The 26788-nt window shown below is 47.3% G+C and overlaps 1 protein-coding gene across 5 annotated transcripts in view; it reads right to left on the reverse strand.

Annotated features, from left to right (window-relative positions):
- The window catches only part of NDRG2 (NDRG family member 2), a 44422-nt gene extending 23143 nt beyond the window's left edge, over positions 1–21279 (reverse strand). For 2 of the 5 annotated variants that reach the window (XM_035134312.3, XM_088655661.1), the window contains exons 1-4: positions 21168–21279; positions 11620–11702; positions 9385–9429; positions 2230–2335 (exon numbers count right to left, since the gene is read on the reverse strand). In XM_035134312.3, coding sequence (XP_034990203.1) covers positions 2230–2335; positions 9385–9429; positions 11620–11697 — 229 coding nt within the window. In that variant the 5' untranslated portion in view covers positions 11698–11702; positions 21168–21279. The remainder of the gene's footprint in view (positions 1–2229; positions 2336–9384; positions 9430–11619; positions 11703–21167) is intronic. The other 3 variants (XM_035134311.3, XM_035134313.3, XM_035134314.3) reach the window with 3 other exon arrangements.
- Between the last annotated feature and the right edge of the window lie 5509 nt (positions 21280–26788).

Below are 26788 nucleotides of genomic sequence, written 5' to 3' on the forward strand. Positions count from 1 at the left end.
ACTCCCGGAATGGATTAAGTTTGACAATCAAGGTACCACTGTACTCAGAAGTAAATCCCACTTGGTTCAGTGAGGCTTTTTTCCTAGGTAAGTATCCTAAGGGCTGCAGTCTAAGGGATCAGAATGTCTTCAGCGGGCCTGGCAAAAGGGCAAGCAAGCAACCTTGAATAGGAGAGAGCTCTTATGTTCTCCTTAACAAAGGTGAAAGCTTTTGCAGAGATGGAGAGCCTTCTAGGCCAGATTTCTCCAACCTGGTGCCCTCCAGATGTTGTGGACTACAACTGCCATCAGCCCCAGCCAGCACAGCCATGGAAGCACAGCTGGGATGGGAAAGGCTGGTCTAGGGAACATGATGGGAAAGGCTGGTCTAGATGCTTTCCAAACCAGGTGATGAGTGGCCTCAAAGGATGGTGGGAAATTCTGGAGCAGAGCACAGATCACTCGGGAAACATTAAAGATAAATAGGACAATGTTTAAAATGTCACATTAAAGTTTTAGAATGGAATCTGGCATTTCTAACGTCAAGGTATGAATCCACTTTAAAAAAAAAGAGTTAGGGAATAAAAAGCAGGCCTTTTGGGGGTACGAGAAAGTAGACCAGAGTGCACCAAAATGCAAAGCTGCATGACTGAAAGCTTTTCTCAAGTTTTCTTCTTCTTCTTAGCAGTGATAGTTTAAATGGGCCCTTGGCTGTGGAAAGAATGCAAGACACCCCATGTTTCGTTCCCATTCACATATCACTCCTGTTTTCTAGGACGGGAACTAAGGACTTGGCTAGACATTACACTCACCCTGAGAGAGCAGGCTCCACCATTCCATGGGGAATTTGGGAGACTCCCTCGCAGACCAGCAGAAATGGTTAAGAGGGAATAAAAATGTCACACGTGCTGGAGGAGGCGCTGCTGGCTGCATTTCTCTGCCCCTTGTTTTATCTCCCCTACTTGGTGGCTATTTTTCTCTAGGAGTTGGAAGGGAGAGTAGTAGGGGAAATTAGCTGCTAAAGATAACATTGAGATAAACAAAGAAAGAACAAAATCCAGCAGCTCCTTCTCCCCTGGATGAGTGTTTTCTATCTCCTCCAGCTTTCAATGCCTGTTGCAGAAGGCAGAAGGCAGGCAGGCAGGCAGGAGATGGGTGGGAAACTTCAAAGACAGCAGCAGTCAGATGCCTGCAGACAGACTCTGAGGCAGTGCGACCGACTTGCTTGGGAGTCGACCACCATGCAAGCCCACAACGTAAACTCGAGCATCCTCAAAGGCCACAAAGATCTGGTATTCTAGAACAGGAGAGTGGAAACATGCTCACAGATGTTTCTCCCCACACCCCCGCCCTCAAGCAACCCAAAGGCATGATCAGAGTTCAGGGACATATTCCAGCCAGCCAATAACTCTCAAGGACAGTGGTGAGGGGAGTGGCCGAAGAGAGGTGTGGTCCGGGGGGGGGGGGAGTCCTGAGGGGCTGTATTTGCCCCTCCCCCATTGGGCCTGAGGGTCCCCCTCCCTCCTCTACATTGTAAGGAAGTGTTGGTTCTTTGTCCTCAAGCAGCTATTGTAGGATTGATTGTGATGGGTGGGGTAGAGTCCATCCCCAGGGAGCAGGCAGATCAAGGCAAATTAGGATCCACCAGTAGATCGCAGGATGATTTGCAATCAGCGAGCAAAGGCTTTTGATTCCCCATTGTTCAAGTATAGTGTCCACAAATGGTTCTCCCTCCCTACATTAATCTGATCCACACTAACTTTGATGTAGGTTTGTGCATGTACACACAGGTCTTCCCAATGTTTTTTCACAGGGGGCAGCAGGTACAAATAGGCCTTGGCATCTGTTTATAGTATTCTCCAAATAGGCCCTCGTATTTTGCACGTGATTGGTGGATCTTGGGGTTGTAGCCTGAAGTTTGCCCTCGTATTTTGCACGTGATTGGTGGATCTTGGGGTTGTAGCCTGAAGTTTGCCCACACTAATGGTACAATACCAAGGAACCTCCACACAATAGGAGACCCTGTGTGTGTGTGTTGCATAGGTGTGAATATGTTTTGGGACTTCCTGACCCCACCAAACCAAAAAGTTCTTGGGATTCTTCCAGAATGGCAAGATCCTTGAAGCAAACGTTCTACGAACCGGACTGTAAGGGCAAATTGCCTAGTTCTCTCTTTCCAAGTTGTACCGTTTGGAAAAACCCCAACCTGCCCTCCCTCCTGCCCCAACCAAGTGGGTGCTCCAGTCTTACGGTTTTGTCCCACATCATGGTAGGTGAGGATGGCTGGACGTTTGGGCTTGGGTGTCCCATGGATGGTGATTGTCACAATCCCATAAGGTGTCTCCACTGTGTGCTTCTGTGGAAGGGGGAAAAGAGAGATAGAAAGAAAGAAGGGTGAGCAAATGTGACACCACAGGGCTAGACCAAAACCCAGTGCAGAAAACCAGAACCAGACTTATGCTGAGTGCATGGAGGGAGAGGTCAGGTCATAAGTGGTAGTGGCCCCATCTCTGACTTCTGTGCTTAGATGGTTCCTTGTAACTCGCAAACTGATTGTATATGTGTGGGCTTCCTCTGTGAAATCTGGGATCCAGCTAAATGCAGGTGTTGCACATCGCATGTTCATAAAGATTTTGCACGCATAGATTCTATGTGTAAGGCACAATCAACATGAGGGTAGGGAGGGAGCTGGTTGCTGTGATCCTAGTCCCCCCCCCCAACACTTCCAGGCTTCCAGTGTATCCTGATCATAGCAGCTGTGTCTGCACAGAAAACATTCAGTGCATGAGTAAAGACATAGGTTCAAACCTAGTTTGTTTGCACTTTTTAAATTAGGGTACCTCAAGGGACAGGGCTGAGACTGGGTTCAGAGACAGCAGAGAAATAGGCCAAGACAAAACACCACTCAGGGCCAAGTCACTTGTTGCTTTCCCATACATCTGAGGCTGTGTGTGGTGTGTGGTTAAAAACAAGGAGCGGGAAATGAAAATTACATGCGTGCACACAAAACTGGATATTTTCGCTTATTTTGCAGAGTTTATTCTACTTATGCTAGTTATGGTGTGGTGAAAATTACTATGCATGTGCCATGGCCCATCCTGGCTGCTAGAACCTCTGCTCAAAACTTGAGTCCCTAGCATTGCCAACACAGCAACACAACACAACACAACACAGCAACACAGCACAGCAATATATAATCACCTTATCACAGTACAGAGATAAAATATTATCTCCCTTTTATTATCTGCACATCATGATACTGTTAAAGACCCAGCTACCAGTGTGATTTAAAAAATGTTAATATTCTTCTCTTCTATTCCACCACCCCCAACTTCTGATTTTCTGACCCTTCTATTCTCATGCCTATCTTCTCAGCCTTGAGGACTAGAACCTTGGTGTTGTGTTTTAAAGAAGATTCATGGGATGCTCACTTTTTTTGCACTGCCCAAGTACCCGCCAAGACCATCAAGATCACTAGTTGCTTACTCTGTCCCTACAACTACTTCAAGAGGCAACTCTCTCTTTTTTTGACCTGTAGATTAAAATCAGCATCCCTTCCAAGGCTCTCAAGATAAAATTGAGAATAGTAGCCAAACCATGGTTTAAATGTGAGTTAGGAATCAAACCCCAGAACATGCTGTTTATATGGTAAAGCCCAGTCCAGGAATATGCCAAGTAAGATAGATTATTTGTGGCTTTGAGTTATACAGGGTTCATTTTCTTCTCATCCCAATTTGGAATTTTATGAAATGACATAAATTATAATCTGCTTTCCTCTGTGCTTTTTCTTAATGTACAAATCATCTCCAAGCTATGTTGTAATCTTGAAATACATCTGAAGCGTGTGCAAGGTCAGGCGGTATGACTCATAAGTGAAGACTATGCTGGCACTCGCTGCGTTAAAAACAAAACACTGCCCACAACATTCCAGAACAAGTGCAGAATTCAGTGTCAGAGAACTGATCGTCTCCACCTTATCATTCCCATGATACACTGGGAGAAACCTGGGCCAATATTCAAAACAATCACATTTCTTCTCTCTCTTTCTCTCTCTCTCAAAGTTCCTTGTTTATTCTACAAGCCCTTCCAGCTAAGGCTTTCTCTTATAGCACACAAGGGAACTCAATGTATTCAAAAGCAATTGGACACTCAGAGAAAGGTTGAGTGATTTGGCACCCGCAGATACTCCTTCCCTCAAAGGCAATAACACAGGCGTGAAAAGGGTAAAAGGTGGAGATGAAAGAAACAGTTCAGAAGAGAGGCAAGCAACCAGGAGCCTAGATTTAAGACTTGCTGGCAAGGCTGCCACAAGCCCAAAGAGGGAAGCGGCGACTAATGGTTACAGATGATAGTCCGGGACAGCACCCACCGAGCCAAACAGAGGCCACCAGCCATGCACTGTGGCTTTGCCAGGAAGGTTGTTAGCTGAACCCCGTGTACTGTATTCAGGTCCTACACAAGCCCTATTCAGGCGCTCTCCTTGTCCCGAGCCCACATGCACAGAGGAAGAAGAGTGCTAGTTCCCTCAACCATTCCCATGGGGGTCAAGTGAGACAGAAGCAAAGAGTTAGTTGGAGGGCGAACTTTTGAGGCAGGAAGTCTTCTCTGCTCATGCGCTGTTCCTGGCATACAGCCCCGTGACATCAGGTTCTACATCCCGAAGAGAAGCTATCCCTCCAACTCATGGAGAATGGCAGGCATGGCAATGGGGGGCGGGGAAGGAGCTGTCCTTGCTTCCCCCCCCTCACACAACTATTAAACACAACAGGAGATTACCTGAATGAAGCCTCTGTTGGTGTACAAACTGTGGGAGGCAACTAACAGGCATGTCTAATGGGGTTATATACAGCTCCCTGGTAGGACTCTTAATACAGTCCTGCAGCAGGGTTTCTACTAAGCCAGGGGTGAGGAACTTCTTTTAGCCTGAGGGTCACACTCCCTTCTAGGCAACATCAGGTGGTAGTGGCAGTGCAGGAAAAAAGTGGGCAGGATGACAAATGTTAACTTACTCACACACGGGGCGTAGGAAGATGGGGGCGGTGCGCCCCGAGTGACGTGATCCCAGGGGTGCCATCACCGCTGCCCGCCCCGCCCCAAAACGTGCACCACGTCATGGCCCCCAAAACGCGCCCCGTGCCCCACAATGCGCGCCACGTCACTGGGGGCAACGCGCCTGCTCTCCGCCCCCGGTGACGGAACATGAAGCTCCGCCGCTGCTCACATACCCCTCTCTATCCTCCACCCAGGCATGGGAAAGAAGGATTATAAGAGTTTGGGGACATGTTCTAGCCAGGGAAAAACACTCAAGTAAAGGAGCCAGTGAAACATGGCCTGTGAGGAACAAGAGTCCCCAAAGTCAGACAGAAAGGCCTGGAGGCGGTTCCTGGACCTGAGGCTTCCCATTCCTGTCCTATGCCAAGGGAACATGGCAGAATGGAGGTCTGGCTTATACTTGAGGATACAACATGTAGAGAATGGACTGTGCCTAAACACAACATACTTGGCAGCTTCTGTAGTTTTGCAAACCCAGGCAGGAAGTCAAAAGAGGAAATCCCTTGTGGGTTGCGGCTGCTGCTGCTGCAGAAAAGTGTTGGGCTATGTTTGGCTTGGTGGGTTTTCGGTCATGGTACATTGCTCCCGTGTCTTTAACAGCTGTGTAGGGCTGGGGAATAATGCCAGTGAGGGAGTGTGCAAAATGGTACCAGCTGACAATACACAGAGGCCTCTTCCCTTTTTGCATCTTGTCACTCAACTAGCCATAAACCCCTTGAGAAGTTTTTGCTTCATCCATGTCGGCACACCAGCTACTGTTGTTTATTGCAGCCTAATCTAATCTTACGTTTTTCTTATCTACTCTCCTGCATTCTGATTTGTTTTATGGGATGTAGGTTTTACTGCTTTTGTGTTGACTTTGGATGATTTGGCACCTGTGTGCATGTTTGTCTTCCCAAAAAACATTTCAATAGAAATATTGTGATTAATGCAACAGTGTGGTGGAACAGGGAGGGGCAGGGATGTTGGCATCATCTCGGGGGGGGGGCGTTACTTGCTAGTTCTTTATGTGCCAAATAATTCAGCTTAACTCAAAGAGAAACCCACCAAATAAACCTAACAGAGGAAGAGGGAGGTAGCCTTAGCAAACATAGCTAAGAGGCTAAAACTGGCACTTTTCTTTCTGAAAAAAAATCCCAGATCCCTATATCATGACCAACCAGAATGCCACAAAATACTAACCAAGACTTTGAGCCCACCCAAACTGTTCAAAGTGGGGGAATGTGTTGGGGGGGGGTATGCTGTCAAAAGTTTTTCTTCTTCTTTTATAAAGGCTTAGGAGGGGCTTGGCTATCAGGAAGCATGCACGAACATCAGCATTTACCTACTACACCACTGAATGAATGATCAAATGAATAAATAAGGTGGAACTGCAACAAAATTTTGCAGTACATCCTCCCCCTAACGGCTTGGGTTGGGTTTTATTTTTTTTGTCCATCTAGGTTTCTTTCTCTCTCTATTTTTTGGTCAATTGGGTTTTGTTGCGTTCTTTTAAAATATATTTTTGGACTTGGGAAAACACCAGGGCTACCAATACTGCCGCTCCTGCTACTCAGCAACCTCATTTTGGCTCCATTTTTTCTTGGCACACCCCACCTCCGTTCACTCTTAGAAGGAGCAGTAAATAAAGCTAAACTTGTCACCCACCAAATGCAGCTTAGAATCCTAACAGCCGGTAAGGTTTGAAAGCCAAGCCTCCAGGAGTCTGCCTCTAACTCTGGGATGAAATGTGAATAAAGTTTAAGAATTTGACCTGTCCAGGGATTAACCTGGACAGATCCATGTCATACTGGGTGGTCTTGAACAGACCTAAGTTTCCTGAGCTTTAGTTCCTCGTTTGGAAAATGGGCACAATAATGACTTACCTTGTGTGTGGGTGGACTGGTGCAATAAGATTTTTGCAATCAGGAAGAGCAGCTATTATTTGGCATTTCCATTATGTAAAGGGTTGCCTCCTTCCGTTTACACCTGCTATGTCACCAAACCTCGTAATAACCCTATAATTATATTTTCCTATTTTACCAAATGGGACTTTGCCTTGCCTAAGACTGGTCAATGAGGTCATGAGATAAGAGTTGCCACCTTTTTAGCCAGATGACGAGCAGGGATTTCAACAGGTGCAGCTTTCCTCAACATGGTGGTGGTGACAGAACTTGTCCCGGCTGCTCCTGCATTTTTGAAAGCAGCTAGATTTACAGAAGTCAGCAGCTAAAGTTTTCATAACATAAAGGATGAGCATGGCTGGACTTGCCCTTTAAAGGCATAGGAGCAGGGATATTTCTAAGACCTGGCAACCCAAGTGATGGAATAAGCTGCAGATGTTGAGGTTCTGCACATCCCACAGCCATTTAAGGCCAGAGAGTGGAAGCAAGGATGGTAGAAGCCTTAATTCCATGGTCCTGGCACTGACCAAGGAACTGACTGGTAGATGGCAAGTAAGAATAGTGTGTGTAAGTAAGTAAGTAAGTAAGTAAGTAAGTAAGTAAGTAAGTAAGTAAGTAAGAACTCCTGCTGGAGTTGGCAAAGGTGCCTCCAATATATCTCAAAGACAAGAAACAAGAAACAGGCTGGGCCAGAGCCAAGATTCCATGGGAGAGCTGTTGTGCATTTAATGATTATATAATGGAGAGATTAAAGGTGGCTCATTGCGAGATCTTTTGAACCTCCACGTAAGGCTAGGAAAGACCCCTGCTTGAGACCCTGCAGAGTATAAGAGCATAGTCAGCAAGCATAGGCAATAAGAAAGCTAGACAGATAGGGTTTCCAGACTCAATAGAGGACAGGACTTCTGTGCCTTTAATTGCCCTGCTCTCTTTTGTGTCTGGGAACCTTAAAGAGCAACCAGCAGACCCTTTGTTTAATTTCCAAGCAAAGGGTCTGCTGGTTTCTCTTTAAGGTTTCCAGACTCAAAAGAGAGCAGGGCAATTAAAGGCACAGAAGTCCTGTCCTCTACTGAGTCTGGCAACCCTATAGACCAGGCATCCCCAAACTGCGGCCCTCCAGATGTTTTGGCCTACAACTCCCATGATCCCTAGCTAACAGGACCAGTGGTCAGGGATGATGGGAATTGTAGTCCAAAACATCTGGAGGGCCGAAGTTTGGGGATGCCTGCTATAGACAGACCAGTGGTCTGACACACTCTAGGGCAGTGCTCTGTTTCAGTGTGACAGAGGCATCTTTTCTCAGCATACAGAGAAAGGTGGCAATCCCAGAAGTGCCCTCAGCTCAAGAAGTCTTAAGTTGGTTACACAGAAGTCATGACTCGATTATCTGCTTACGTTAGATGTGGGGAACCTTTGACCCTCCAGATGTTGCAAAACTACATCTCCTGTCTTCCCTGGCCATTGGCTACACTTGCCGGGGCTGATGGGAGTTGTAGTTCTGCAACATCTGGAGGGCCAAAGGTTCCCAATACCTGGCTTACACTGACTTGCTAAATAACCTGTGGTGATGTGGACCCTCCAGAAGGACTCCAACTCCCACCAGTCCTGACCAGCATGACCAGTGGTCAGAGGTGATGGGAGTTGCGGGGTCCAACAACAACTGGAAGGCCACAGGCCTCTCTTCCTTCACAGACTGGGGTTGCTGCTTCTCCCTCAGGAAGGACTCAGTGTCTTATCCCAGAGTAGCAAATTAACAGGAGTTGTTGGCAGGAATTCAACAGGAGTAGAACCGGGGGCGCCAATTATAGGGGGCTCTGGGTGCCTGAGCACCCACAAAAAATGTGTTGTGGGTGCTCAGCACCCACACTGTAGAGCCCCCAACGCAACTTCTGGTGCCTTGAAAGCACCAGAAGTCATGTCCAAGGTCTTGTGAGACAGGCACCCCCAAAGTGCGGCCCTCCAGATGTTTTGGCCTACAACTCCCATGATCCCTAGCTAACAGGACCAGTGGTCGGGGAAGATGGGAATTGTAGTCCAAAACATCTGGAGGGCTGAAGTTTGGGGATGCCTGTTGTGAGACCTCGGTGATGCTGTCCGAGGCCTTGCGAGACCTTGGTACCTGACTTCTGGTGGCACCACAAATCAGGTTCCGAGGCAGGGGCACATATGACATGATGACGTCACCAGCACCCATAACTTTGGGCCCAAGTTGGCTCCCCTGGGTATAACTCTGAAACTTCAGGCTGAGGGAAAGTTGCCCTTGCAAGATTTCTGCTCAATCCATCAGGCAGCAACTGCGATGCTTGGATGTACAGTATACCCAGCGTGGATGGAACAAGGAGAGAAGGAACGATCACTGAGGGGTTAACATAGCTTCTTTCTGTTTGGCATTTCTGGCATCAGGGCGTTCTGCAGGGTTCGGGGCAACAGTTCTGTCCCCGTGAACAAGAGGGGAAGGGGTGGTGATTACCTGGCCTTGTTCCTGCAGAAGTTTGGCTGCTATCAGTTCAGCATCCTAGAACACAGAGAAGGAGAGAAAGAGAAAGGAGGGGGGGGAAGACAGACAGACAGGCGGAGAATGCAGGGTGGGAAGTAAGTGAGGAAAAAGAATCAGAGTTATGGGAATTGGGCAGGGGAGGGGAAATCAAGGGGGTGCAGAGACTCCCTGCTAATTGATAGGGGCCCTTTTTACCAGCACGGGCAATGAGCAGACATTGAGCAAAACTGGACTCACCAGAAAGCTAACTGCACTGTAGAGCTGTAAGGGTTCAACCTGCTTCCTTACATGCTTCCTGCTAAATGATGCATTGCTTAGCTGAGGTCATACTGTGTCTTTGGGGAAAGGGAAAGGCCTGCTCCCTACCCATGCTTCCCCAAGGAAACTAGCCATTTAGACTGTACCAGAGCAGTCCCGGCAACCTGTCTCCAATGGTAAGGACACCTGGGCTAAAAGCACACCTGTGCCAGATGTTTTCCCTGCCACATATCCCAGGACTTCTATGATTATGACTTCCTGGGAACATTTGCACACACCCACACCTTACTTAACCCAGGTGATTTCACAGTTTTGAGATCAGTTGATGGCACACGATTAGCAGCGGAATAAAAAGGAATTAACTTGACTGCACTGTCCCTTGCAAGGGCTGAGCCGCTGTCGCATGGAACACAAGCTTGGGGGCGGGGAGATCCTTTGTTGACAGCCCCCTAAGTATTGAGTACAACAAAGTAGATAGCGCCAAGGCATTTGGATATAAAGCAACCCATTGATCGTATAAATCAATGGTTTGATTTCTATCCAAATACACTCTGTGGCTTATTAAAACTGATACCGCAACATCTCTTCGGTCAGGTCAAACTGTGTTGTCTCCGAAAATTAAAATAAGTAGTCTAGGGGCTCTATTCACCTAACTTTTACTCAAAAGGAGACCCACTGAAATTAATGTACCTATGTTAGCCATTTTAACGGGTCTAATCTGAGTAAGACTAACACTGGGTACAGTTCATAATGTCTGTGGATTTGCAGTGCAGCTCCAGAAACACAACAACAGGCTGGACAAGTCTGGACCTAAATCTCCCCCAGCAGCAAAGGATTTTAAGTGTAACATTTCTGCAAGTGTTTTTTGCTGTTTTATTTACTGCATTGATTCATATTCCAGCGTTTACGTCTGGAAGCTCAAGGCTCTGCTGGATATCCAAGAACAAGCCAGCTTAGGCAACCCTGATAATGCCCTGGACCTGGTACTGTATGTGGTTCTCCGGTCAACCAGTTTATATAAATGTCTCACTTCATCATCAATGGAAGGCAAAACCACTCCTCTGCATAGACCAAGGGAGGATAAGGGTTTATACCACTATTCATAGAGTTAAAGCTCTCAAATAGTCACTGCCAGGGAAGGGCTGCAGCGCAGTGGTAGAGCGTGAGTTTCTGAATTTTGCCCCTTCCTCCTTAGAGGAGGAGATGGTCCAGCTGTTGCATCTCTGTCCTGCAGTGCTTTGAAAGAGACATGCTTTGTCTCTCAGTAGAGCTCTGTCACCTCTATGGATGTGGCCAGCAGAATTGGTGGATTGACAGAGGCTGCAGTTTTTAGGTATCTGGAGGGGCCATGGATTGGTGGTAGTCAGTGGCGGTGGCTGTCCATTGGGATTGGTAGGGTGGAAGGCAGGGAGGCCACCAGTAGGTGGAGCCAGAGCCAGAGCCAAAGCCAACTAATTCTGGTTTTGTCCCCCTCCTGCATTCTGCAAGGGCAACACTTGAGATTGAGGGGGAAAGAAACAGACACCCAGAGCTGGATGTAAGGAAGAAGGCAGGCAGGTAAGGTTGGTGGAGCATTTGCGATAATGGACCAGCCTCCAATGGGTAGAGCACATATTTTCCACAGACTTTACACATGAAGGAGCCCAAGCTCATTTGCCATCCTCTCCATATAGAAGGATGTAGCAACAGTGCGATGGGGAAAAACAAAACGAAACAAACAAAACTTCTGCCTGAAGCACTGGGCCCTTCCACTCTTGGGCCAGATGGACTGACTATTGAGCTCAGCACAAGGGAGACTTTGTACGCATCTGCTTTGCCAATCTGCTTCAGATGGAAAAGAACAAGGAGAGAAACAGGCAAGACTGGACAGCTTTGGGTACACTGGTAAGAAGGACAAAGAGGGGTGGGCAGGGAAGGGGAGAGTCGGGGGAATCCTGTCCTTTTGCTGACCTTGCCCGGATCAGGTGCTCCTGGGGCTCGCAGAAGCGGCTTCTCCTCAGTTATCTGCACTTCCTGAAGCTCCGTCATGGCTCCTGAAGCAAAATATAAGAGACATAGACATCAAGCGGTGTATTAGCTGGGGCATCTGATAAGTCACTGGCTGAGGATGAGGCTCCTGTCAAGGGACTCTACTTCATGGCAGAGCCAGATTTAGGCCAGTACAAGCAGTTCCCCTGCACAGAATGCAGAGCCAAGGGGGCACAAAATGATGATGACGATCACCACCACCACCTATATTTATACGGGTACCTACTAAGAAGATTGATTCAAAAAAGCAATTGTACCAAAAGGAATGATTGTGAAAATAATAAATATTTAGGGGGTGTGCCAGATTTTGCCCTTGCTCAGGGCGCTGTATTACCAAAGTACACCCCTGCTCGTGGCTTTCCTCAAAGCTGGCTTTCTGCTGTATTTTAGTGGTGGCTCACACAGAAATAGTCCTCACCTGATGGCTATTCCATCAAGCAGGGATGGCAGATGTGAATCAGTCATCCTGGATCCAAATGCCAGCCAATGGAACTTGCATATTACCCAGTGTGAGCTCAACTGCGATGCTTTCCAATGTGGCATCACTTCACAGTGACACATCTATCTGCTGGCCATTTAAGTGACAAGAGGTCAAGAAATGTATCTGTGAGCCAACTCAGAGTCTTGGCCTTACTTTAACAAAGAGATGAGCCTCATTGTCCATCAAAGAGTGCTTTTGCACACAACACATAAAACTCCCCATGGATCTCTGGCAGGTTGTATTGATTTTATTGTATAGCAACTGCATGTGTATTATTTCTGCTAGACACTTTTGAGACCATTCCTCAGAAAGGCAGGATATAAATTTAACTAATAAATAATTGAAAACAAATGTGCGCCAGGTTGTGAGTGTGGGATTGAAAGTGGAACAGAGCCCATATGAGAACAGTTGTAGGTGTTACTTTCAAATTACTGATGCAGGTGATCCAAAATAAATTTCAAAATCTCAAACACTCTGCATCTTGATTACTTGTGAAAATAACTGAAGCCTATAAGGATCCTATTACAGGTGAAACCCGGAAAATTAGAATATCGTCAAAAAGTGCATTTATTTCAGTAATGCAACTTAAAAGGTGAAACCAATATATGAGATAGATGCTTGACATTCAAAGCAAGATATGTCAAGCCTTTATTTGTTGTAATTATAATTATTTGTCGTTAGGCGGATCAATTATAAATGGAATGTAATTAATGAAATGTAATAGCGAGGTTTATTTTTGTATTATTGTAACTATTTGTTTTATTACTGTGGAATTTCCAAAAGAAAGCATTTGTAAAAATTAAAAGAAAAATAAAAAATAAAAAGTTACATTACTGTACTGAAATAAATGCACTATTCAACGATATTCTCATTTTCCGAGTTTCACCTGTATTTTGTTGCAACTATCACGGAGGCAGCAGCAAAGACAAAGTGTAAGCTTGTCAAAGAACAGAGGACATAACAGAAGTTGTAAAAATATCATACCTAAAATGGTATTCTGTGTTTTTGTTGTTGTTGTTGAAATAAGATACTTTGCGGCACTGTGCTACTGCTTGATCTAAGGCATTTATGTGACTGTGTTTAGATCAATGGCCCTATGCCTAATGCAATAAACCTCTCATTTTACAGGTTGTGGGACTGAGGGAGAGAGACTAGTCTAAGGGTCCTGGGCAGAGCTGAAGAAGTGAAGCCAGCTGCCTTAGATCCAAATCCTCTGGTTATGTAACTGAGTGTAACTTTATATAAAGGACCATTCCTTGGCAGGGGCCCAGAGTCAGCCTGACATCAAAAAGGACCCAAGTGGTATTGCTTAGCTTAAGGGTTCCAATTAAAAAGACAGTGCTCTGAAAGGTGTTCCCCAGAATCTTTTGCAATATGCCAATGGGTGTCAGGATGCAATTCCGATGGACGCCATTGCACCCCATCATTCTCGGCAAAGGAGCAAGAGATTGTGGGAAGGCGCTTCTTGAACTGCGCCATGCTGTTGCTTCCTGTGGCAGCGGAACCCCTTGGCTAAGCCCTGCAGCTGGCACAGCACCAGCCCTGCTCATTCCTGCTGGGAGCGCAACACATGATCAAGCGCTACAGTAGTTAACGAGAGCCGCTGTGACATGTGGAGCAGAGTGGCACACCAGCAGAGACAAGGAGGCTGCCTTATACCACACCAAGCCATTGGTCCATCCAGCTCAGTATTACCTGCACTGACTGGCAGAGGCTCCCCAGGGTGCTGGGAAAGCCCTACATGGAGATGCCAGGGATTGAACCTGTGACCTTTTTCGTGCAAAGCAGAGGTTACAAGCGTGCATACAATTAAGGTGTCTATGGCCTGTGGTGCTATCCTCCCCAATCCAAATTCTGCACCGAGGGAACCTAATTTCTGTACTAAGCACAACTGTGATCTTTCCAATCATACAAAAAAGAAATCTATGCTTATATTGCACAATTTATTTTCTTTTTCGGTAACTACCTGGAGGGGCCAGAAGTAAAAAAAACTGAACGCCTAGCTGAAAGATTAGCTCTCCAACCCTAAATTCTGAGGTTTCCTCAAGCCAACGTCATCCTTATCCCAATTCCTCCCTTCCCCCTTCTCTGGATTGGTATGTTCAGTGGCTAGGCTATTCCCTGTTCAGTTGATGCAGAAAGCTACCCCCCTTCAGGATGCATAAAAATCAGTATGATTGTTTTAAGATTGACTTTTTAACAAAACATTTCAAAATACATCATAGGTCTCTTCCTCCCTCCCCAAGCAACCCGTCTAAAATAACACCTGAATGGAACAGGTTCCAGTTCATACTGCCAACCTCTTCAAACTGAATCACGGCCACCTATCAAATAGATTATAAGTTACAGCCTGGTCTTCTGCTTAAAAAAAGCTCTGGTGGGCAGAGGGCGCTTGACTGCTGAGGTTAAGCATTATAACGATGCAATAAGTTTTGTGTATCCTGTTTATTGGCAGGGACGCAGGTGGCACTGTGGGTTAAACCACAGAGCCTAGGGCTTGCTGATCAGAAGGTCAGCGGTTCGAATCCCTGCAACGGGGTGAGCTCCCGTTGCTCGGTCCCAGCTGCTGCCAACCTAGCAGTTCGAAAGCACGTCAAAGTGCAAGTAGATAAATAGGTCCCACTACAGCGGGAAGGTAAACGGCGTTTCCGTGTGCTGCTCTGGTTCGCCAGAAGCGGCTTTGTCATGCTGGCCACATGACCTGGAAGCTGTACACCGGCTCCCTCGGCCAATAATGCAAGATGAGCATGCAACCCCAGAGTGGGTCACGACTGGACCTAATGGTAAGGGGTCCCTTTACCTTTATCCTGTTTATTGCCAAGGGCTTCCTAATGCACCTGGTGACTGTAGACATGAGGGTAAAGGTGTGCTCTCCTACATACCACCAGGATCATCCACAGGAGACCCTACTGGTGATATTAGGCTCTTTTATAGTGTGCACCTTCCAACTATCAAAGCTCTTCAGCATGTCCCAGTTCTCAAATAAGGAATATTTGTGTATCGGCCTCTACAAATCCACTTGCCAGCTCCCCCAGGATGGGCACCCTCTGCCCTCTAGCAAACAGGACATTCAGCACCTGACAGGTTCAATTGCTACTGCAGTTTTTGAGCAGGTAAGAAACAGCAGGAGTGCCTTCCAATCAGCCTGAGACTTGAGCTGTTTCTTGTCCTCTCCATGCCAGACACAGACAACAGGTCATCCTGCCTTGCAGGGGGTTGGACTAGATGAGCCTTGGGGTCCCTTACAACTCTACAATTCTATGATTCTATGACCCTGCCTCTCCCAAAGCCCTCTGTGCATGCCAGAGTACTCAAGGGAGGGAATAGGTGGCGACTGCATATAATAGTTGACTAGAAGAAGTGTGCATGCACACGAAAGCTCATACCAATGACAAACTTAGTTGGTCTCTAAGGTGCAACTGGAAGGAATTATTTTATTTTATTTTTATTTTGTTTCGACTACAACAGACCAACACGACTACCTACCTGTAACTAGTTGACTAGTAAGACACTTGTTTTTGAACCTGCTAAATAAACTATGTGGATATTTATTTTTCATCTTATGCACAAACAGTGTTTTGCCCAGCAATGACTAACCTATGTTTACAGAAAGCTCTGGACATTTACAGCTCAGTCCTATGCTTGTTTACTGGAAGTATATCCCACTTTGTTCAACAGGACTTTGCTCCAAATACATATGCACATGATTGCAACCTTAACTTCCAAGTAAGTGATCTTGCTTAGTATTCTCACATAGCACAGAGAGAGTCCAAAAGAAATTAATCTTCTAACAGATGTAGTTATGCTGTGCATGTGAATACCATGACCACGCATTTTGGATCATGTTCCTAGCTTATATTAAGACTTTATTTAGTTTCAAACCAGCAGGTTAGATCCAGACTAAGTTGACTGAAGTTAGGCTGCAACCCTATGCACATTTACTTGGGAGAAAGTTTCAGAATTCAGCAGGGCTTACTTCTGGGAATATGCACTGAAATATGATTTCAGTGGGAATTAAGGGTGCCAAAGGCAAACTGTTTGAGCATTCCTCCTGATTCGTTTGCAGGAAAATTAGACAACGTGGGCCATTTAATAAGCATTTGTACGTACTAATTTGTTTGCAGAGAAAGCTTTATCCCATACTTCCCTGTGCATTTTTTTTAAAAAAATTGCAGAAAGTCCAACCATTGGGGGAGGAAGTGTGTTTGTTGCGCAAGCTCTCCCAGTCAACTCTAATTGCACTACCCAAATTTGCCAGTATGCGATTGAATTCCACTTGAGAATAGCAACAGCCTGGAAGTGCCCAGAATGTACAACTGACTTGAGCCTGGATGCAAGCCAATGTTTGAATTGTGCTATAGCAATCCGCCAGCTTGCTCATGCCTGTTCAGGAAATATGTGAATTTCAAAATGTAAAAGTTGATTTATTTAAGTCAATGATCTAAGCCTGTCTTCTTCTTTTCTTTATAATTTAAATCATCCTGGCCGTGCCTAGGAAAAAAATGCTGTATGTGATATAGCCCTAAGCTACTACGAAGTTCATTGGGTGGTCTTGGGCAAATCTCTCTCCCCGGGCTGATTCACACATGCAGGTGTTTCAGAATTTCTCTCTGTGCCTGCAACACGGCATAATGCATTTTAGTCCCACTATGGGGCTAGTTCACAAATACAGGGACAGCCAAGGTAGACTACAACTCCCATCATCCCTGGCCATGCTGGCTGGGACTGAAAGGAGCTGGGAGTCCAACAACTTTGGCTATCACGGTACACGTGTTGAGGACTGCAGCCTTTATTACTGTTCATGTGGTGACTGTCAATGGATTATGTGAACATACACACTCCTGAGGAAGACGATCCATAAAGGAAGTTCTATCTGAGGGGAGTTAGAAGCACGGCAGCTCATTCAAACATGCAATTCATCCCTTGATGGTACAGGCATCCCCTTGAGGAGTAGCCCTTGGGGCTATTGGGAGGATTACAAAGAAGAAGGGAAAAAAAGGAACTGTGAAGCTCTTTGGACCATTCTGGAACATGCATTAATGAACTGTGCTCGTAAGGGGTGTGTCTGCATATAGTCTGCCAACACTCACATATTTCGACGCATCTGAAAAATGGAACTGTTCTCCCTCCTGCCCCAGGGCACTCTGGAGAAGGGGAAAGTTTGTGTGCGGGTGTCTGTGTGTGCATGCACGCACGCACACACACAGAGTCCAAGAGCACATCAAACAACCACCACGAATACATAGACCCCCTAGAACCATGGAAGGGCCGGTCCCCAATATCTGGCAGCTAACCAAAGACACAGGAACCTGTGACCCAATCTAGGGTTTTTTATCCAAACTGGGGCAACATCTATTTCCTTTCTTCTCCTTGGTAGATACCTTCAAGCAAGCCTTACCATGCTGCTGAGGGTTTGCTTGTCTTGCTTATTTTGCACTGGAGTTAAATTTTATGAACAGAAAAAGGACAGGAGCAACGAGGGAGCAGGATGGCTAGGCATCCTCTTCCCCGGCCCTCTTTTGCTCTTTCAAACTAGGCTACTTTTCGCTTGCTGAGCTGCGAACCTTCTTTCCTTACTTCCCTCCCTCCTTCCCTCTCTCCCACCACCAGGTGCCACTCCATTGCTGGCACAAGCAGAGGGGCTGCCAGGAGCCCCATAAAAGCAGGAGGTTCCCCCCTTTTCCCAGGCTCCCTCTCCTCCTCCTCCTCCTCTCTCCCTCTCTTCTTCTCCCTCCCAGGTGCTATGGCTGGTTTCCACTCTGGCCTCCATCCAAGGATCCCCCTCCTGGGCCATAAATAGCTGTTTTGATCACCCTGGCACGGGCAGAGATCCAGTTCCCCCGGGGTGCTCCTTGCCACTCTGGGGCCCTTCACGGGGCCTGGAAGGAACAGGCATCCAAAAGAGAATTCTTCCAGCCAATTGCTGAAGCAGCAGCTGTACAGAGAGACCTTCCCAGAGCAAAGGCCAGGCCGAAGTGGGGGAAGCCAGGATCTCCCCGGTCCCTGGCTAGGAAGGTACAAAAGGAATAATGAGGTTTGCAGAGAGAATGGCGGCCAATCTGCTGGCACAGAATGCAATAAAGTACTTTTGGAGCTAGGTATTCTACTCTTGACAAACCATACATTTAAAGCACATATCCCCCTTCCCCGAAGAATCATGTGAATTGTAGTTTGTTAAGGGTGCTGGGAATTGTAGCCCTGCAAGGGGTGAACTATCATTCCCAGGATTCTTGGGTGGGTGGGTGCTTTAGATGTATGGTGCATGCACAGATTTTGTCTCACTTGCTGTATAGTGCTTTCTACAGTCACTGGGGTTTTTGTTTTGCTATTCTTCTTCACCTTGGTAGGGCTCCAGTGTTTTCAGGTGCTGAATGGTAAGCCAAGAAATCGGACAGGTGCAGTTTCCTTGGCACAGAGCTGCTCTTCTGGAAGGAAATCCCCACCTGTTGAATGTACGCCTGCTGCACAGCTGTAAAAGACACAGGGAGCCCTGCCAGGAAGAAGGTTTCCATTCACCAAGCCAATGCTGCACTGAACCTCAGAAGCCATGGTTAAAAGGTTGCTGAGCTGGGTAGGGGTATCCTCCCTTTCTATTTCTCTCTCTCACTCACTCACTCACTCAGCCAGGTTTGATCCAGGGCTGAATAAGCCTGAGAATCTCCCTCCCTCCCTGGCCCTGCTTTCACAACCAGCCTTTATGAAACGTAAAGAGTGCAGTGCAGTGAGCACGTGCAGTGATTTTTCTACCCCACTTCCCCAACTTTACCAAAGGCAGATCTGAGCCCTGGCAACACCTATATTAGAAAAGAAGTCCTACAAGGGGGTGGAGGTGTATTCAGCCTTCTCATGTGCTTGTCAACCTCCTCCCTGTTTTGGAGGTCCCAGGCCAGCAGCAGTTTACTGAGCCCATCGTGGGCTGTACTTCGTTTTGCGGCTCAGAGGCCTAGGCTACGCACATATCATCCCCAGACCCAAACAAACAGGTGCTCCAATTTTAAAACAACAACAATACTGTAGCTACTTGTGTATACTAGGACATGTGTGTTTGTGTGTGGGGAGTCTTAATGTCCATGCACATTTTGACTAAAACTGGTCTGTTTTCCCTTCATTGCTCGCTCCAAATAAACCCAATTATTCCCAGACCTTCTGTTTGGAAAGTGGGCAATGGGGATTCCTAGATGTGCTCAAATCTAGTACAGTACAGTCAAGAGGTTATGTGTGAGGTGCTCAGGAAAGGCTAAAGAAAGGTTCTCTTTCTACATGTGGGAAAGATCCTTGGTGTCTTCAGCACATGGCAAGGGGGCGGGAGACTGTGCTGCTGCTCTGCTGAAGACTTCCAGGTGCCCACAGGTGCCAACACAGGGAGGGCCTACATGCCAGGCGGCTTTGGCACTCACACCAGAGGAGCTGGAAACACAGGCACACACCTGCAGTGGAGGCCACGTGAAGCCCCACCAGGCTTGGGGGCTGGGAACATGCAGCAAAACAAGAAAAAAAAGCCCAAACCCAGGCACCCTCCTTGCTCCGAAGGGGATGAGCAGCTTCCTATCTCTTTGGGCCCTGACCCCATGAGACCCAGCTCCCTTCTCAGAGCCAGGAATAAAAAAAAAAACAGGCACCCCAGCCTTGGACTTCAAACCCTCTGGCTCTTCTCTCCAACAAGCCAGGAGCTTCAGCTGAACTCCCAGCACATGGCTTCGACAGCACGGTACACCTCTGGAAGTCTTCTTCTGCACAGCCAGGGCAGAATCTGGATGCTCGCCCCACTGCCTCCTCTCCCAGACAACCCTGGGTTTTATGGTCCTTAACATTAGATCCCAGAGATCCCAAGGCGGCAACATCCACCTGTTCTCACCTGATCACACACCTCCCAGAGGACCCAGGAGTGCTGACTCCACCAGTGATTGCTCTCCAACCTGCCAAGCCTTGCAGAGAGAGCCCCAGAGCTCCTTGCACTCTGCCTCCTGCCCCTTCAGAGGACCTAGGAGTGCTGCCTCCCGGATCCAACCCCCTTGCGACCCACTAGCATCCTCACCCCCTCACCTGGAAGCCTGACCTCCTAGCCCCACCTGCCTTGCTTCTACCCACTGGGGCTTACTGCTCTCTCCCAGAAATAGGACCAACCTGACGGCGGATTTGGGACACGCACATAGACGCCAGTTTCACGTCTCCTCGCTTCCAGCAGAGCTCAGGGACCCTGCAGCTTGCAAATCCTCCTCTGGTTGCAACCCACTTAATCCTCCGAGCGACCCCCCCCCCCTTCTCCCTCCAGCAGAAGGCAAAAATCCCTCAGCCACCCCACCCCTCTTTCCCGGCTCCATCCTGACAGACCCCCCTCTCACATGGAGACCAGGGGGGCAAACCGCCTCTCCTCCTTCTCTCTTTACCCCCCTCCCCAATACGCATAAGCAATCTGTCCCTTCGAGGTCTGGGGGGGAGGGGTGCCTCCCATCCGGAGTGTTTTTCCATTTGACATTTGAGTCTGTTGATCGTGTCAATCGCAAAGCGAATCGAGGAAGCAGGCAGGAAATCAAATCAAAGCAGCTCATGGCGCGGGCGAGGAGGAGGATGAGAGGGGTGGGGGCTCCTACATACACAAGACATTCCCCCGAAAATACTCACAGCAATGGCAACGAAATGCAACTGAGCATTCGTCTGGTTTAGGGTTTGTTTTTTAAGAGGCGGGGGGCGGCAGGCAGCTTTTGTATACAGTAGTTAGCTGCAGGGAGGTTAGGCACCCGATTTAGGGGTGTGCGCGGGGGGAGGGAAGCGGGAGATTCTGCTTGCAGGGGCATTTAATCTCCTATAAAACTAGGCAACATCTGGCAACAGATTTCTCCTCCCTCCCTTTCGGGGTGCTCGCAAGGGATCGGGGGAGGTCAGAGGCGAAGAAGAAGAAGGAGCCGGGGATAGAAAAAAGGACAGCCGCGCTTTGCAGACTGGCAGCCCCTCCCACCCACAAAATGTCACCCCCTTTTTTTCCTGGTACCCACTGTCCGCGCGTCTGTCTGTCTGTCTGTCTGTTTGCCTCTCTCTCGTCCGCGGCGGCTGCGCTCGGTCGCTCCGTCTGTCTTTCCACCTTCACTTGCCTTTGACTCTCTGACTGCAAACACCACTTCCCCCCACCCCCAGGGAGAGACCCCTCCCCCCAGATCCCCTCCCCCCCCAGCTCCGCCTCTGCCAATCCAGACTGCCAGCAAGGAAGGGAAAGGGGGTGGGGGGAGGAAATCAGGGGAGGGGAAGAAGGAGGGGGAGGAGAGACCGGCAACCATCTTTCCCCAGATCCTTGGTAACAAAGGGGGATCCCTACAAAGGCAGAGAAAGACCCCCCGCTCTCCTCTCGAGGTGACCCGAGCACTTTGTTCCCCGCAGACAGCCAGATTCGGTTCGAGCGCAGTATACTTAAAAAAAAAAAGTACGTGCAAATACAAAATGAGGCGAAACAATGTGTGGGGAGCGGAGACCCTGCGCCCCCTACAGGGCAAAGGTCCCCAAACTTCCCTCCCCCCCCCGCAACCTATGGCCAGCCCTAGGGGGCGTTCCCGAAAGCAGCGAACAGCCAAAACAAAACCTGTAGTATTTAATCCGTAACTAATAATGAAATAAAATAATAATCGCTCAGTCACACAACCGATCCCGTCTCCCCTTGCAGTAATCTCAGCGAGGATTACAGAGCTCCAGTTAAGCGCCAGGCTCAGCTCAGGCACAGAAAAAGCAGCTACAGTATTTTGGAGTGTGAGCCCCGGAAAACGTGGAAGAGGCGGCACCACAGAGCATGTGCAAAATGCATTTCCGCTCAGCTGTTAGCAACCGGAGCCCATCTTCACAAATCTTGAGATTAGGTAGCAGGCAGCGCTTGATCTTTAAAACCGGTGATTCTTCAAAAACTATATTGAAGTAACATTTGTTAGATATGTGTTGTTTGCGCGGGGGAGGACGGCCCAGGATTCCTCCATAGGTTTCAGGAAACACTCTGCACATGCTCTTTACCTGCTCTCAAAGAAAAAGGGTTCCAGGAGAGAAGGTTTGATTTCTTAGCAGGCTTTGCGTCTTGGTATAACTCTTCTTTCTCCTCTTGCTTTTTAAAAGTTAACTACAGCAGGGTACCAATTATTTTTCCCCCCCCCATGCTATGACGAACCTGGGACAACATAAAAGATCAAGAGTCAGATTTCAACTTAACCATCAACTTGCTGAATGCTGCTGCCAAGCATGTCTCTCTGGTCTGCAGCCTCCATCTGCCCATCAAAACTTGCAATCAGATGAGACAAGAAAAAGCCCTCTTTGCAATGCATGTTTATTCAGAGTTAAGTTCCACTACTTACTCCCAGTGAAGGATTTTGAAGCTTTAAAACCCACACGTGCTTTCAAACAAACAGTGATTTCATGGTGGTCGATCCCCAGCTCTAAAACCCTCTTCCTCTTGAAGTTCACCAAATGTTGAGTCTGAGCATTTTAGGATTCTGATGCTGGTGTCAGAAATGGATCTGAAATGAAATGTTGTTGTTTCAACATCTGGAAAAAAATACACCGGTGTTTAATTTTTCTTTTGAAGGGGGGGGGGGAATGCAACAGAGCTGGTTTCACACATGTTGAAGTGGGTTGAAGTAATATACAGTGGTACCTTGGTTTAAGTACACAATTGGTTCCGGAAGTCTGTACTTAACCTGAAGTGTACTTAACCTGAAGCGAACTTTCCCATTGAAAGTAATGGAAAGTAGATTAATCCGTTCCAGAGGGGTCTGCGGAGTACTTAAACAGAAGCGTACTTAACCTGAAGCGAACTTTCCCATTGAAAGTAATGGAAAGTGGATTAATCCGTTCCAGACGGGTCCGCAGAGTACTCAACCTGAAGCGTACTTAACCTGAAGTGAACTTTCCCATTGAAAGTGATGGAAAGTGGATTAATCCGTTCCAGATGGGTCCGTGGAGTACTTAAACTGAAAGTCCTCAAACCGAAGCGTACTTAAACCGAGGTATGACTGTACATTATGATCTACCGGTATAGAACTCTTCTCTATAAGACCATCAACACCCAGAGTCTAAAATTACTTAACTGCGTCTTAAAGCAACCATCTTGCCAAATTCAGTTGGTCTTCCCCCACCCTATCCAGCAGTATCCACAACCATGGGCATAGCTGGGGGGGGGGGAATCAATCAAAATCAATGCAAATCTGAGGTTCTGCCCCCCCTAACAAAAGCCTCCCCCCCAAAAAAAACCCCTCACTACGCCCATGTCTATAACTGGGAAGACTGAAAGCCATTCTAAGCAGGAGAGTATACATTTTAATTTTTGAACGCCAAAACAGGAATTTAGGAAGCTGCCTTTATCTGAGCTAAACCACTGGTGTAAACTGTGCATTGTTTGTGCATAATAATCAAATTATTATTAATAATAAACCATGGTTTTGCTTACTGTTAGATGCAAAGGGGTTCTCAGGCAAACTCTCCTGTTTCATGGGGAAGGATATTAGCTCAGAGGTAGAGCATCTGCTATGAATGAAGATCTCAGGTTCAAACCTGGCTTTTCCATTTAGGGCTGGGAATGTCCCTGTCTGAAATCCTGGAGATCCCTTGCCAGTCAGTGCAGAAATTGTTCAACTTGATAGACCAATAATTTTACAGAGCGTCCCCCTCTTTTTCTTTTCTTTTTGAAGTGCCAAGGTTTTGTTAATGACACCAGTGTACAGTAGTTACATTCACTGGCCAGAATACTGGGAGACAGGTTTGTTTTATGGGTAGCAGGGTGCCTGTATCTTTCCCCTTATCTACCTTTGTTTATTCTGTTGCAATAACTTTGAGGTTAACCCCATTTCTGAGCCAGATTGACTAACCTAACGGGGGGGGGGGGGGACAGTTCCCAGCATTTGATTGCAAAAAGGCATGCTCAAAACACAGAACATGGGGTGGTGTTGGTCAGAAAGAAGCAGCCTTGATTTTTAATGTCTGGAGTCACCAAAGGCATGGGGCAGGTTCAGTTCACATCTCAAAGGAGTCTCCAAAGGGTCTCCTTTATTTTGCACCACATAAATCTATGGGCTCCATTCAGCTCTGCGGGGAAAAGACCTGCATTTTAGGGACAATGTTGCAGTGCAGGCAAAAGCTGCAACCAAGCAGTGGATGGATGACCCAGCTACCCAGAAGGATAAACACCCATCTATCACCCAGTGGTTTGAAGATCTCACCGCCCTTTCTTACAATCACTCCAGTTTCATTGCTGCACACACACACACACACACACACACACACACACACACACACACACAACTACCTTGAGCAGCAGGATATAAATACCATAAATAAATACCATGAAGGAAATTCCTTGTTCTTTTGCAAAGCTTACAGATGGGCCTTGGGCCAGTCACTGTCTTTCAACTTAACCTTGCTCACAGGACTATTGTAAGGACAGAAGATGGGGGCAGGACTGCACATACTGCCTTGAGTGTCGGTTGCAAGGGTGGTATAACAAATAATAGCAAACAAAAACTGCTATGTGGCCCTGTACGCACATTTTCCACAATCCTGCCCTAGGATAAAACACTCAAGCCCATAGCCAGGGTCTCCCCTGTGATCCGTGTCACTGCTCTTAATAGAGCCCCACATTATTGTCTCATCTCTCAGGTGCTGGATGACATCCGCCCCAGTTTTTGCACTCCTGCAAAAGCAGTGAAAACAAGAGGATGCTGGAATCTTTTACTACCCTGTAGGTTGCTGCCACTACAGCACGGCTGCGCACGGTTGTTACGATGAGGGAGGCGCTATGCCTCTCTCGTGCCCACGTAAAGCGGCGAACTCTGTGTGACTGCATCTCAAAGCATAATCTCTTCTCTGCAGCCGTGAGTTTCAGAGAGCTGCTTCTCTCCCAGCTTCCTAACTTTTCTCAGTTCACAGCTAGTGGCTGCGTCCTGTTCCTAACCCACCCACTTAAAATGTTGCTTTTTCTGGCAGGGCTGGGTGGGACTGTTTTGCCTGGCACATTCTTTAGGCAAGTCTAGCTGGTCAAACCAGTTGGGCCCTGTACTGCTTGCCTCCTGGACTAATCCTAGTGCAGGATCACAAGACACACACACACACACACACACAGAGAGAGAGAGAGAGAGAGAGAGAGAGAGAGAGAGAGAGAGAGAGAAAGCTGCTATACATAGCTGCCTCTACTAACTCTCTGGCACTGGTGCAAGCCGACGTCCAGCACCCCTTACAAACTTTTCTATTTCCTTGCTGAAATACCTTACTTGGCAACCTAGGAATGCCAATTGTTGACTGTTGGTATTGAGCCCCTAACCCATACCACCCAAACTTGCTATCAATGTGGAGCTGAAATATGAATTGAGGTCCACACTGTAGCCACAGCAGACATTAAAAGCCCATGACTTTCGCCAGAGAATCTCGTGAACTGTGCTTTGTTAAGGGTGCTGGATATTGTAGCTCTGTGAGAGGTAAACTACAGTTCCCAGGGTTATTTTGGGGGAGCCATTTGCTTTAAATGTGTGGTGTGGATGTGACTCCAATGTGAAGTTAAACGCATCAGGGCATCCAAATGCAGGGTTCTATCTATCTATCATCTATCTATTACAAATAACATCAGTTGGAGAGCAACTCAGATCAATGGAACCGGAACAGGCATGGAGGAGGGCCTTTAACCCTTTAACACCTTCAGAAGACAGAGGGTGCCAAACACCCCCCCCCCAAGTTATCTCTCCTCCTCCTGCCAGTGTCCGAACTCAGTGGCTCCCCTGCTGTGGTCTAAAGCAACACCCCTCTTCCAAAGTTGATACTTGCTTTGGGTTGCTTCCAGACAACCTCTTTAATGAGCATTCATCCTGATTTGTTTCAAGAGAGATTAGTAGGCAGCCTTGCATCATCAAGCAAGTGTTGCATCACACTTTCCAGGGCATTTTCCCTTCCGTTCTGCAAAAAAAGAAAGAAAAGTAAGTTGTTTGGGAGAAATGAGTTTTTTTCACAAGAGCCCCAAATCAGCTAGAATTGGGCAGCTTGCTGGGATGTGATGGGATACCATTTGAAAATAGTGACTGGAAGCCCCTTTTGGTGGTCTTGGTGGGGGCAAATCCTCCAATTCATTGATATTTGCTTTGGGGTGCTTCCAGATAGTCACTGTTTTTGGGCAGGATTCTATCCTATACTGGCAAATTCAGGTTTTGATATTACAGTTTATTTGGGACTCCTGCGCAACAAAGTTGCTTCCCCCATAGATCAGGCTTCTTTGCAATAAGGAAAACGACAAAAAAAAGTGCCATGGAAAGTGTGAGATCGCAGTTGTTTTGACAGAATGTCATCCACTCTCCCCACATACAGGATAAATAGCCAACTGGTCATCTAATCTCCCTGCAAACAAATCAGGGTGAATTCTCAATACACAGGTTGTCTCGAAGCACCCTTAGTGATACAGGTGGACCATCCTTCAAAGGATGGGTTTTCTTCAGGGTTGTGTTAGCAGGGAAGGAAAGGGTCAAATTTGCTTTTTCGTATGCCTACTCTGATCCAGGTAATTCTCATGCACACGGAGCTGATAAAATTTGCCTTTTAAACAAACCTTACTACTTACTAATTTATTATTTTTACACTGCCCACCGGACTGGGTTTCTCCAACCA

Source organism: Zootoca vivipara, chromosome 12 (genome assembly GCF_965207765.1).
Source record: "Zootoca vivipara chromosome 12, rZooViv2.hap1.1, whole genome shotgun sequence".
Classification (NCBI taxonomy): Eukaryota; Metazoa; Chordata; class Lepidosauria; order Squamata; family Lacertidae; genus Zootoca; species Zootoca vivipara.